The sequence below is a fragment of the Xyrauchen texanus genome, chromosome 37 (assembly GCF_025860055.1).
Source record: "Xyrauchen texanus isolate HMW12.3.18 chromosome 37, RBS_HiC_50CHRs, whole genome shotgun sequence".
Lineage (NCBI taxonomy): Eukaryota > Metazoa > Chordata > Actinopteri > Cypriniformes > Catostomidae > Xyrauchen > Xyrauchen texanus.
The window spans coordinates 2,682,164-2,696,036 of NC_068312.1; the positions used below are offsets into that span (position 1 = coordinate 2,682,164).

Genomic DNA, 13,873 nt, shown 5'->3' on the forward strand with positions numbered 1-13,873 from the left:
CGGCCCGGCCACGCTCTCCTCCTCGTCACAGTTCCCAATTGAGCTATTAGAGGTAAATGGAATAAGTGACTTAGATATACATAAAAATCTATTCTAGAGTAAATATTGGGAACTGATGAAAAGAAGGTACAATCCCATCCAAATGGATTCAGAAGTTTCAAGAGCCAATGTTGCTCTAAAGGGTCTACGCACTTTTGCATCACTATGATCAAGGACCAGATCCATTAAAAGATTAAAGTCTCCACCCAAAACCATATCATAGAGGATCCCAGCTGTTTGTAACTTTCCCTCAAGATCCATAAAAAAACTGTGATCATCAGCATTTGGTCCATAAATATTAGCCAAAATAAGAGCCCCTGTATTTCAGCCATAACAATAAAATCTCTACATAAATTATCTTTAATCTGTTTGAGATATTTCAATTGTAATTGCTTACTTGTCAGTGTGATGACTCCCCTGCACTTACTCGAACTAGCACTAAAATCACATGCCCACCCCATGCCCAGCCAAGTTTTTCAGCTTTTTGTGAAGAAAGATGCAGCTCTTGAAGGAACACTATACCATATTTCTTACACTTAAGAGAAGATACAACCTTCCTTCTTTTTATAGGGTGCCCCAGCCCATTAACATTCCAGGTGGAGAGAAACATTTTACCTATATTAATGTTTGACAGAATGACATGCAAAGAACAACTGTGTATCAAATGCAAAATTATATAGACCACTATACAACATTGATGAACCAAAAAATACTTAATAACCTACATAACAACAACAACAAAAATATGTGCTTCAATCTCTTGCATAACAGCCTCAACTGGCGTCCATCCCCCGGAAATCCGACGGTCCATGCATGCTCACAAGATGTTCAGCAACACCATTGCTACAAGATTACCCCAGTCCGGTGTTTTTTTATTTACTTTTTTCTTCTTTTTTTCTTTTAACATAAACCGAATGAAATGCACTTAGAAGTTTTCAATTAAATAGGCCCCAATAAACAACAACATTGAACCCTCAAAATGAAAAAATTAACTCAATAAGTTAATAAAGGGAGAGAAAGAAAAACAAAAATAATAATAAAAAAGGAAAACGAGATAGAGACACCGTGGGCAACCAACCGAATTACAAACCCTCTCAGACTGCATCAGCAAATGTACGATGTGTTGTCTATATTGTTGATTCAGTGTGGGCAGAGTTACCTACTCACTCCATTGATTTAACGAAGGCCATAGCTTGTCGTGGGCATATAAAAGTCTAATGTCCATCCTTGGCATCAATTTGTCTTTGGCCCCCCACATGGTGGTTAAGATCATTAAGAACATCTTACATAAAACAATGAAACACAGTTTTTCACATCTGCACATGAACACAACTGCACTCATACCCTTTCCTTTTAGCCTTGTAGACAGCAGAATCATCAACACATCAAAATTAACAATTACATATTCAATAAAACAACAGAAGATGGTATAAATGAATTCTTAAAAATGTTTTTAGTGGCTCTGGGCATTCTATTTCGTCCATCTGAAGGCAATCTTTCAAATTCATTATACAGAGGATGTAAAAAATCACGCACTAGCAACATTTCTTTCCCAATTAATTTACTTGCAATAGTCACAACTCTTGTTAATTTATTCCTGTTCTTGACCACTACCTTTCCATACCAACATGTAATATTATACCTCATGATGCTTTCCACCAAACTAATATAAACCATTTCCAAAGTATCTTTGTCACTTGAAGGCTGTTTAGCTTCCTCAAAGGTATATGTAAGTGTTGTATTGCCTTCTTATAAATGTAATCAGAGTTTATATTAAAATTCAGACTATAATCTAAAAACAGTCCAAGATATTTAAAACTTTCAACCATTTCCAGAAATTGACCATTCATTATAACAGGTTGACATGACTAATAGAAGTTCTTTTGTCTTTTTTAAGGGATTAATGGAAAGGAGGAGGCGAGAACCAGCTTGATAATATAAATAATAGTTTAATATAAAACTGGATCAAAAAGACAAACACACACACACACACACACACACACACACACACACACAGGTGTCGGACAGCTGCCCGTAAAGCTGCCATCTTCGGTCGGCCTTTATCCCTCTCAAGGGCTAATTAGCCTGATTAGGGGCCGGATCGGAGGCTGTCTTCCGACCCCTGGCGGATGGAACGCTCCAGGCGGTCGGCGTATAGCGGTTAATAGGAGTCCTGGCAGTCGGCTACGTAAGACTCTCCCTTTACGGTCAGCAGCCGTTCGTCCGCACTCAGGTGGCCGAGCTTCTCCGTCCCCTGGCAGATGGTCATGGCTGCTCCGTTGAGGTGGATGGTAGTGGCGAAGACTCTACTATGGTGCATCCCTCCTCCTTTCCGGGCTTTGGCACCACTGTGAATGTATTAATGGAAAGGAGCAAGAGAGAACCGGCTTGATAATATAAATAATAGTTTAATATAAAACTGAACCAAAAAGAGAAACACACACACAGGTGTCGGACAGCTGCCCATAAATCTCTCTCTCTCTGTCACACTGCCGTCTTTGGTCGGCCTTTATCCCTCTATTATCCCTTTATTATCCCTCTTGAGGGCTAATTAGCCTGATTAGGGGGCAGGTGTGCGGAATTACGACCCAGCCACACTCTCCGCATAATTTCCATTAGTTCCCAGTTTAAAAAGCTGTTGTAAAAAAATGTCAGTTCAGTCCTAATTTATTAAATGCAGAACTAAAATCAATAAATAAAATTGTAGCATAAGCGTGAGGGTACTGAAGGTGCTTCAACCTCACTTTTCAACCTCGTCCATTCTTGTGATCAGGGTGGCATGTTTTGCCTCTATTGCTGTGGTTGCCTGACTTATTTCAGCTAGGCCCTCCATTTCGGTCGAGATTTTCAATAAAGTTATGTGCTATAGTAAAACTATTTTGTTGTCATAAGATAGCACTGTATGAGGAACAAGGAGTCAAGTATATTAAGTGTTTATGAACTGATAATCTGCCATTTTACTCATAATTTGTATGAAAGTGAATAAAAGACATTGTTGTTATAGTGCCTCTAGTGTTAATTTCACAGGAAACTGCTGTGATATGTACAACAAAACAAGTAAAAATTATTTTGCAAAAATGTAGGTATAGTAACGTGATTCCATGAGACCAGGTTGTTAATTTCTGACAATGTTCTCTCCCATTTTCCCCTCGATCTATCAGGAATTATGCTAAAAATAAGTGTAAATGTGTTGAGGAGTGAAAGGTAAGCCAATGTGGTGAGCTGTAGACTCACCTCCGATCCCTGGACGAAAGTTTCGAGCATAGCCTTTCATTAAATCATCGAGATTAGGCAACCATGAGATTTCAATGTCTGTGCCCACATAGTCCCCTATATCACTCAGCATGGCCCTGTGGAAACAAAACATCTTCATTTTAAGAACTCATCATGTGAACCTTTGTGTCATTGATGTGGAACTGTATTTGCATCCTTTGATAATCGTAACTATATTTTGCCAACCCGGTCTAATGAGAAGATGAAATATAGTTGTCTCATACAAAAATATACCAAGTCTCTAGTTTAAACAGTTTAATGTTTTGAATAGTATCAAAAAGTATCAAATGTATTAGTTGCTAAGTACCCATCCATCCCAAAATAAATAAATAATAAAATAAAATAATGCAATTAGCACAACAATCCCTTCACACATGCAAAGTTTGCAGGCGAGATTTCAGCCTGGGGACATAAAGTTGCAGCTGTTCAAAGTGAGAAAGAATAATAAGCATACACTGATATTCTAAATATGTAATTCTGTTGTAATTATTTCTTCATGTTTCCTTCTTTGATGGAACACCAAATGCATCTTATACACATTTAATAAGAACTCTTTCAAGAGCTCTATTAATAGAGCCACACTGAAACACAATATGCAGAGCTAATTTTTACTTTTATATAAATACAAAATTGCATACATAGCAGGCGTTTATATGTTTATATGGCGAGGTAGAGCACAGCCCCTCCAAAACATTCATCCACTTTATAACATAAATCCATACAATAAACTGCCAATAATGTTATTTTTTATGCCTGTAAATGTGTTCAAAATGTTGACCTATTTAAAAGAAGGCATAGAATACGTTTTTATTCTGTTTTTAAGTCATAATGTTACTGAAACCTTAATTACACTGTGTTTGATGTAGAGATATATGTGCAAGTGGGCATGTGCGCAGAGAATCTGCTGCTCTCCTGAACTCCACAGCGCCCCTCATTTTTCCAATGGAACTCTGTGGTCAAATATGGTACTGCAGCGAGCCATTATTGAGACACATTGGGGCAGAAATTAATCTGCCCATAAATGTAGGGCCAATGCAAAGGTAACTTCAGTATCAGTAAAAGTGTGACAGATTGTGAACATTGCAAGCGCTATTGATGGACGTGCATGACAAACTGACCATCAAACAACTTGGTCCTGACAAGCAGACATAAAAATACTTTGGAAATTAAAATAAAGGGTAGGTGATTAGACATTGTATGTATTGTATGATGAAAAATTATTTGTCAAAAAACGTCTAGTTACATATGTAACCTCCGTTCCCCGATGGAGGGAACGAGACTTTGTGTCTGAGAAGAGAGACCCCTAGTGTTGCTTCTCCGACACAACGTGAGAGAGCGACAGAAGGGGAACCTTGGCTAATGGTTGTGCTGAACTGAATAATTTGCTATGAATAGAATAAGATTGGTGTATGTGATTTGAAACCATTTGTAAGATCTAAGGACAGATTCATCTTTCCCAAATAATTTTAACCTGATTGTAACCTTTAAAATATGTGTTATAACTTGTAATCACTGTTATAACTGACATATTTGAACATGGTCATTTTTATCTTGTTTTATTCATGTTATATCAATAGTAAGGTAATGCCACGGTCCTGTCACCTTGTGTATCCCCATGTGTGACGGTAGACTTCGCTCGGGTCTGCTTGTTTGGGACCACTCTGCACGAGTTACCGATGTGCGTGAGTTACCACCGTGCGCTCTCCGGTGATGTCATGATCCTGCCAACCTGTCAAGTTGGGTTTTGTCTGACGAGGACTATGGGATCATCGTTCCCTGTTTGTTTATGTCAAAGCTTGTTTACGTTTTGCCCTTTTGTGTTTCAGGTATCGCTGGCATGCTGAATCAGTGTTTCCATGGAAACGCTGATCATGACACCCTTGAGCTGCAAGCGGCACCTGCCCCTGCCCCTTGCCGGAATTTCTTTTTATGTTTTGGCCTGTGTGATCCCCCCCCACTTCCCACTCACCAACAGTATTTGAACATGTTTGCAGGAAAACTACACTGTGTGCTGCAGTAATGGAAGCCAGCAAACGAACTGGATCAGCGATAACAGATTCCACCAGACTTAAAAAGCCTCGCTATCCGTCTAAAAACCACCATGACCAGAGGCGTAGTGAAATAAGGATAAATATTGGAGATGCCTTTGGAAGATGGAGACAGCTTAAAGCCCAAAAATCCTTTAAAATGAATGCTGAGTTGGCTAATTTGCATGTCAACATTCTGGCAACCCGGATGAGCTAGTAACCATTTCAAATGTTTGTTGTCAATCTTACATATAGCACCTTTCAAATTTGGATTTTCAAGGATTAGTCCTCATTATGCTCCCCTAGCACAGTGTGTTATTTGAAAAGATGTGCTAGCTAATGACAGTATGAGACCATGTAAATTCTGCCATCATATTGAGACCAAGCACCCAAGTTTGGTGACCAAGCAACGGGAGTTTTTTTATATGTTGCTAAAGTTATTGCAGTCACAGAAGAAAGTAATTGAGACATTTAGCACTGTAAATAAATACCAAGAACACAGAAGCATCATATCGTGAGGTGTTACAAATAGCTAAGGCAGGTAAACCCCACAACATTGGTGAAACGTTACTTCTCCCTGCTGCTAAAGTCATGTGTTCGGCAATGATAGGAGAAGCTGCTGCTGCAGCCAAGTTAAATGCGATCCCAGTGTCTGACAATACCGACCAGCGCCACATCTCAGACATGAAGTCTGATGTGAAGGAACAGGTGCTTGATGGTATTAATGTGAGCCCTTTCTTCTCCATTCAGCTGGACGAGTCTACCGACGTCGCTAACTGTGCTTAGCTAATGGTGTATGTGCGCTATACTAAAGCTTCAGTGACCAGGAGGAGTTTTGGATTTGTCATTCTCTGTCAGCTCGCACTACAGTAGAGAAATCTCCAAGGCTATGAATGATTTAATTCAGGAGAGTCATATTGATTGGGGCATATGTACTAATGGCGCAAGGGCAATGACAGGTCACCACAGTGGTCTGGTGAAACAGGTGCAAGAAGTTACCCCCACTACTGTTTGGAAGCACTGTATCATCCATAGCCAGGCCTTGGTGACCAAGAAGTTGCCCAAAGAGCTACATGCGGTCCTGGATGAGGCATTACAAATTGTAAACCTAATTTCATCACGCGCCATGAATGCTCGTCTCTTCTCCGTCCACTGTAATGATTTGTGCGAGGAAGTTCTTCTCTTCCACGCCAAAATCAACTCCCCACTGGTGAAGCACATGGAGGACATGAACTGGGTTGCAATGTTGGCCTATCTCTCTGATATCTTTGACTGGATAAACATACTGAACTCCTCTCTGCAGGGAAAAGAGTGTCATGTCAGTTTGGCACACAATCAAGTCTCTGGATTAAGGAAAAAGTTGGACCTGTGGTGTGCGCATGTTGAACGGGGCTTGGTTGAACTGTTCCCAACCTTGGAAGATGTTGTGGGGAGGGCAGGGCTGCAAATTAAATATCTACAACAGGTCCTCATTGTGCATTTGAAGGGGTTGTGTGAGCAGTTTGGAGAGTATTTTGGAGAGGGGCCCTTGGCAAATCAGTGGGTGAGAATCCATTCTCTTTCCCGGGATGGACTGACCATGCAAGAGGAAGAGGCTCTAGTCATGCTGAACTCTAATATAGACTTGAAACAAAATATGAGTGAAGTGTTACTTGCACACTTTTGGTTGTCTGTGGAGATTGTTTCCCCACCTCTCCAAAAAGGCTATAAAAGTGCTCATCCCCTTCACCTCCACTTACCTATGTGAGTGAGGGTTTTCCACATTGACGATGATTAAAAGCAAGTACTGGTCAAGGCTGCAAGTAGAGGATGATCTACATTTATTCCTTTCTTCAATGCATCCCCCCACTAACCACCTATGCGCATATTCATTGTTCACACTACAGTAGGGGTGAGCAAAATTAGGCAAAATTGTCAGTTTATTGCTGACAGCATATATGGAAAGGATTTACACACAATGTTGAGACAGTGATATGAAAAACAGCGCTGTGGATGACTCGTTTGGTGTCCAACTGACTTTGATGTGTTCAATTTAGTTGAAGAATCTATGTTATAAAGTCCTTCAGAGTGGAATTGTGTTCAAAACAGTGTGTTCAAAACAATGATTAAAGATGAGGAGTGGTGGTGGTGTAGTGGTCTAAAGCACATAACTGGTAACTGGTAATCAGAAGGTTGCTGGTTCGATCCCACAGCCACCACCATTGTGTCCTTGAGCAAGGCACTTAACTCTGTAATAAGGGCTCTGTAAGTTGCTTTGGATTAAAGCACCTGCCAAATACATAAAATGTAATGTAAATGTAAATTATTTAAAAAATAAAGATAACATTTTTAAAAATGTTTAAAAAAATAAAGATGTTTACAACAATCATAGTACTAATAGCAATAACAGTGTGTTTGTGTATGTGTGTGTGCGCATGTGTGTGTGTGTGTGTGTGTGTGTGTGTGTAGGGGGGTTGGGGTGGGGCAGGGCAGCTGTTTTTATGTTCTCTGAGGGGAGGCTCACTTTCCCACATGTTTCCCCCTTTCCACCCTGATCAAGAAGGTCCACCTGTCTCCTCAGATCCTGGTGAACTTCTACCACTGCACCATCGAGAGCATCCTCACCAACAGTCTCACAGTTTGGTATAGCAACTGCCATGCCCAAGCACTGCAGAGGGTGGTGAAAACTGCCCAACGCATCACCGGTTCCTCACTCCCCTCCATCGAGGCCATCCAGGGCAAACGATGCTTGCATAAGGCGCGCAGCATCATCAAGACTGTTCTTATTGCTCTTATAATGTTACCAAACTGCACATATCTGTAAATACTGTACATATCAGTCTATATGGTTCATACAGAATATCCATATTTACTCTGTTTTTCTTATTATATATTCTGCTAATACACTGCATATATCTATATTATTCTTACTACTTTTAATGTCACTGCTACTACATTGCACATATCTGTACATGTTGTTCATACACTGTTCATATTACATAGCCATATATATTCTGCTCTTATAACACTGCAATATATTTCTTGTCCTGCATCTTTGGATCTTTGCACTACCTGTCTTGAATATCACATTGGACCTTTCTGCTTTTTTTGCACTTCTGGTTGGATGCTGTATTTCATTGTCTTTGTACTTGTACTTTGCACAATGACAATAAAGTTGAATCTAATCTAATCTGATCTAATATTTCTCATTTTATATGGGTTTTGTGAACAACGTAAAATATCACATGGTTCTAAGCATATGGTTCACCATATGTACCTACTAGACCGTCTCATTCTAGCACTGAATGCTGAGGAGTCTAGCCAAAAGCCTCAGAAGGACTGGTCTTGGAAGGACACAGCCTAACTAGGCTGCAGCCTTCCTTTGAGAAGCACCCATTAGGTGTGTTCCAATTGACCGATAGTGGCCTTCACACTTTTCTCAGCAATCTTAAGGCAGATTCCAATCTGTAGGTTTATATATTCATTTGGAAGGCACTTCAAACGGCATAGGAATTAAGAATACATCGACACATCACTTTACATCCCAACCCACCATTAGAGTACTGTATAGACAGTGTTCGGGAGTAACGGAATACATGTAACAGGATTACGTATTTAAAATACAAAATATAAGTAACTGTATTCCACTACAGTTACAATTGAAATTATTGGTAATTAGTACGTATTTTGATTACTGAAGAGATTAATTTGCATTTTATTGTCATTTGTTTCATTTCATATTTAGTGCTTTCAGATGAAAACATTCATACATTTAAATGATGTGATCCAAAGTGCATTTGAACAGCAGTGAAACACTTTCTGATGATGTGTTCATTCATACGAGCAGACAGAGAAGTACGTTTGAAGTCAGTTAGGAGCAGAAGAAATAGAACTAAACCTTGTGTAAATTGTCAGCTTTACGCTAATCTAAAATGCTATTTCTAGCCATTTTACATGCACAAGTTTACATGCACCATCATATTTATTTATCAAGAAAATTCACTTTGGATCATCATTTCTTTTTTCTAGTATGACCTTTGATATTAAGGCAAAAATCATATTATTGATAATAATTTCGAAACAACACCGCATAAGATATTTGGGTTTTTCAGAGAATGTATTTTTAACATGTGTATTTTGTCTTACTAACAAGTGAAAAAATCTTCCAGTGCTGAAGAAGTAATCCAAAGTATTTAGAATATGGTACTGACCTTGAGTAATCTAACGGAAAACATTACAAATTAAATTTTTCAGCATATATTCTGTAATCTGTAGTGGAGTACATTTCAAAAGTAACCCTGCCAACCCTGTATATAGATCTATTTGAACGCATCATTTCTAATTCAGTGAAGACTTGGAAACTTGGTCTTAATTGACCCGAACAAAACAGTTGTTTTGAAAAGGATAACTTCCTCTTAAAATACATCAGATCCATTCAATATACAGACATCATATTCCCTGTGCATCTGGCTACAATCATGTCTTTGTTCTTTTTAAGGAACCAAGGTTACAAGGGTTTTTCAGGTTGTTCTCAATGTCATGATATGCATGAGAGAGAGAAGGCGAGGACTCACATGCAAGCGAGTAGGATGGTCTTTATTTTAATTAATAAATAAACAAAACAAACAAAAACTACCCCCAAGTGAAAAACTCCAAGTTCCAGGGAACAGACACGACAGGAACCAACAAGGAAAACACCTAACGCCGCCCACACACTATACAACTTTCAAAGTCATTGGATTGCTGTTCTTTTCACACTACACAACTGTGTGTCTATAATGGGGTATCTTGAAGTGCTGTGGTTTGCACATTACAAGAGGGATCAGCATCAGGGGGTCACACATTACAAAGCATTTCACTAGGAAGAATCCCAGACAACTCTGTCTGGTCTCCAAACTACATTTCATAACAAAACTCAGGTAAGAAGTGATACAGGAAATGAAGTAAGATCACACGTGAGGCAGGAGTTCTGGAGACTGGAGTTCTTCTCTCTAAAAACGGTGGTCCGCAAGAAGCTTGCAATGAAAGTTGTTTGTGCGCTGATTTAAAGCGAAAAAAACAAAAAAGAAAAAGAAAAGAATATGGAGGAGAGAATGGTTTGGGAGATGCTGGCAGCAAGGACTGTCTGTTCTGCAGAGAGAGTTAGAGGTAAATAAATTATTTTGCAATGAATGCATGTGTTGTGGCTCGACAAGCACATGTTTGGGCTTTGTTTTTGTTTCAAATCATTAAAAAGCTTGTGTATGCAAATGTATTCTGATAGAAACTATATTATTAAGAGTATCAAACAAATAGATACATGTTAAGACTGGGTTAAAAAGGGAGGTTAAAAAGGGAAGGAAATGAAGAGGGTAATGAGGGAAGGCAGGTGAGGCAAATAAACTGATAACAAGGTAACAAGGGGGCAGGGCCAGGATGAGAGACTGGAGAGCACATGGCAAAAACACTTAACACGAGCCATGTGCTCACACCAAACACAAGAGACAAGACTGAATAACACGTGACAAACTAACACAATCATACACCATGTGCTCAAACTAAAAATACAGCACACGAGACCGACAGAAGAGTGCATGGTAACAGAACTGAATCCGAAGCCATGCGCTCATAAAGACAAAACATAGAGCCTGAGTGTAGTTGGCTTTGAGTGACGCAATCACACTTTAAGTGATGTCATTTGAAAGTGAAGAGCGGAAGATCTTGCTGACGAGTCGACTGTCATCACTGCCGCTATCACCATTGAGAAAGAGATCCTTATGAATTAAAAACACGAGATGTTCTAAATGATCATGTGATTCATTAATTAAACAGGAAAGGAGGACTGATTTTTACTTCAAGTAAATTGGTAAGTGCTTTTTGCGTTGTTATAGCAACATAACAGCTTTCCATTCAACTCGGAAAGTCGGATTTACAACTTCCTATTAGGAAAAGTGCAATGAAATGCATCTTGAAGTCAGAATTAAACTAGTAGACTCGTGCAGAAATGCTCAACTCCTGAGATGGATTTTGGGAGATGCAGGGGCATGATGTCACACAAACATGTCCACACTCAGGGAGATATAGAAAGTAAGTGATAAACATTCACTTTATTAAGTAATATCAATAAAATGATATTAAAGCTTGATTAATAAACGTCTGCAGATACAGGTGTATAAAACATTATAAATCTCTTTAGATAATCGTACACCTGAAGCACAAATGTAGCGCTGCAGCAGTGTTTATCAGTTGGGTTGCTAGGAGACATCTCTAATGAGAGTCAAACCCCTGCTAATCTAACGGAGTGTTGCAGTTCTGAATATCGGGGAATGAAATGCATTTATGGTCGGAGATATCAAGTAGGAATATCCCACATCCAACTTGAACAGAATGCAGCATAACCGTGTACCCTTACTGAAACGAAATTTATTACAAGACACATTTAAATCGCAAATATTATTAGATTGATTTATTCAGGAGTTATAGACCTTCTTGGTAGATTCATATGAAAAATTATGATTTTTGAATGTCTGTTTGGGAGACGTTCATTTTACAATAAAGTCATGTTGCAGTTAAAATTGAGCATTAATTGTCGTTTCAAGTTCTGGCTTTAGTGTGTGGACGTGTTTTTAAAATGTTAATTGGTATTATTATTTAGCTGTGACATAATGTATGATGCCCAAAGGCATACGGTGTCTTCTTCATTGTGAAACTGTGTTTTCTTAATGGCATGAATCACACTGAAGGCCTAGACTGTAAATGTATTATAATAGATGCTACACCCCTGAATTTAGACCTATGTATAAAATGAATTTTCATGACCTAATGAAAATAGATAATGTCGGATAATCTAGGTATGTCAGAGTGATGGATAAAGATTCTTTACGAGCGCAATCTCTGAATATGATGCTTCTCACACACTTTCCTAATAATTTCTATTTAGCACAAAACACAAATTCTGCCATGTATTTTGCACACCATCGCCACATCTGGCCCCTAATTCAAAGATGCCACTCATTATTTGTGGTTTATAGCTATAACTTCATATCCTCATGGAGAGCACTCGCCAAAACTGTTAACAAGTGGGGAAAAACAAAAAAACACTTACATTTTAAAACATGTTGTGGAAGACGGCTTTTTTGCATTAGAAAGTATTTAAAAAATATGTATCTACTAAATGAATTCATATTTCAAAGATGGTTTCTTCTCAAATCAGTGTCAAATTATAGCAGGTACTTACTGGGACAAAAACATTGTTCATGAACTGTATCTTTTTCCTTGGCAAGAAAAGTGAGAATGTGACAAGACTTGAATGTGGCTACACAGAAATTGACTTTCAAAAATAAATGTACACTGAGAAATATTCACAGGAGTAAAAAGTGCTACAGTACAGTAGGCTTGGTCTCTCTTGGTTGTGTGTGTGTGTGTGTGTGTGTGTGTGTGTGTGTGTGTGTTTTCACATGAGGTAAAGAGTATATTTTTCATATCTAATAATCTACTGTCAGAAATACATAATCATAATGAAGGCTAATTATAAAGCAAAAAAAGATGCATATTGCCCATGAAACAGCATGTGCCTTTTGTACAGTATAGGAAACTGCCTCAGTTTCCATGCAGCGACTAAAATATAAGATATGTGCACACTGTAACATGTGCATATTTATTATTAACCTATTGATCATCTACAGAGTCAGAATGACAGAGTGACAGTATATCTTAAGAATCTCTGATGCTTGAACAGTTTTAGCGCATGATCTGTGCGTTTAACACTAAACTTGTGATGTGAATGACTAGGCTACTATTCTGTGTAGTTAATGTTACAGACAGATGCGTAAAATCCACGGAAATATCGGCTTACGGCATGTCCGAGAACAGAAGAGGATAATGACAGATCAACTTAAATCCAGTGCTTCATAACCACAGCACAACATCAGAAAAGATAGAAGATGCTTTGATTCACGTCTGAAAGACTAAATGATAAAGACGTCACGAACTGCTGAATAATGTTTTGAAAATCAGTTGAAGTATGTATATGTGCATATGTGCGTATGTAAGAGCAGGTCTGCTAACTGTCATCCTCACCTGGCCGATCTGTTCCCCCCGACAAGCACAAACCAGAAGATCGACACGGCAAAACACAGCGATTCCATTTTGCGCAAAGGTTATAAAGTTGATTCGGGCAGAGATGTGATCCAAATGTCCTAGTTTTCACAGCGCGTCTCTCAAGAGACTGGAAGGGATGCGAGAATAATAATCTATGTTTCAGACTGCATGTGCGCTACTATTCCTCTCTCTCTCTCTCTCTCTCTCTCTCTCTCTCTCTCTCTCTCTCTCTCTCTCGCATGTTGCCTACGGTTCGCGAGCGACTCGTTCTTATGAACAGGTTCTTTTAAACGATTCACTTGAACCGATTCGCCTACTTAAATCACAAGGACTGGCAGTCTTTGAGAGTAAAACAAGTACAAGTTTTTTATTTTTTTGTTCTTTCACCTGTGATCAGAGCCGTTTCTAGCTTTATATATATATATGTACACAGTGCATCCTGAAAGAATCCACAGCGCTTCACTTTTTCAACATTT

The 13,873-nt window shown here is 38.8% G+C and overlaps 1 protein-coding gene across 2 annotated transcripts in view; it reads right to left on the minus strand.

The window, feature by feature from the left end:
- Nucleotides 1-13,615, minus strand: part of LOC127630674 (gamma-aminobutyric acid receptor subunit delta-like) — a 33,551-nt gene extending 19,936 nt beyond the window's left edge. For both annotated transcript variants that reach the window (XM_052108320.1, XM_052108319.1), the window contains exons 1-2: nt 13,377-13,615; nt 3,274-3,389 (exon numbers count right to left, since the gene is read on the minus strand). In XM_052108320.1, coding sequence (XP_051964280.1) covers nt 3,274-3,389; nt 13,377-13,444 — 184 coding nt within the window. In that variant the 5' untranslated portion in view covers nt 13,445-13,615. The remainder of the gene's footprint in view (nt 1-3,273; nt 3,390-13,376) is intronic.
- Between the last annotated feature and the right edge of the window lie 258 nt (nt 13,616-13,873).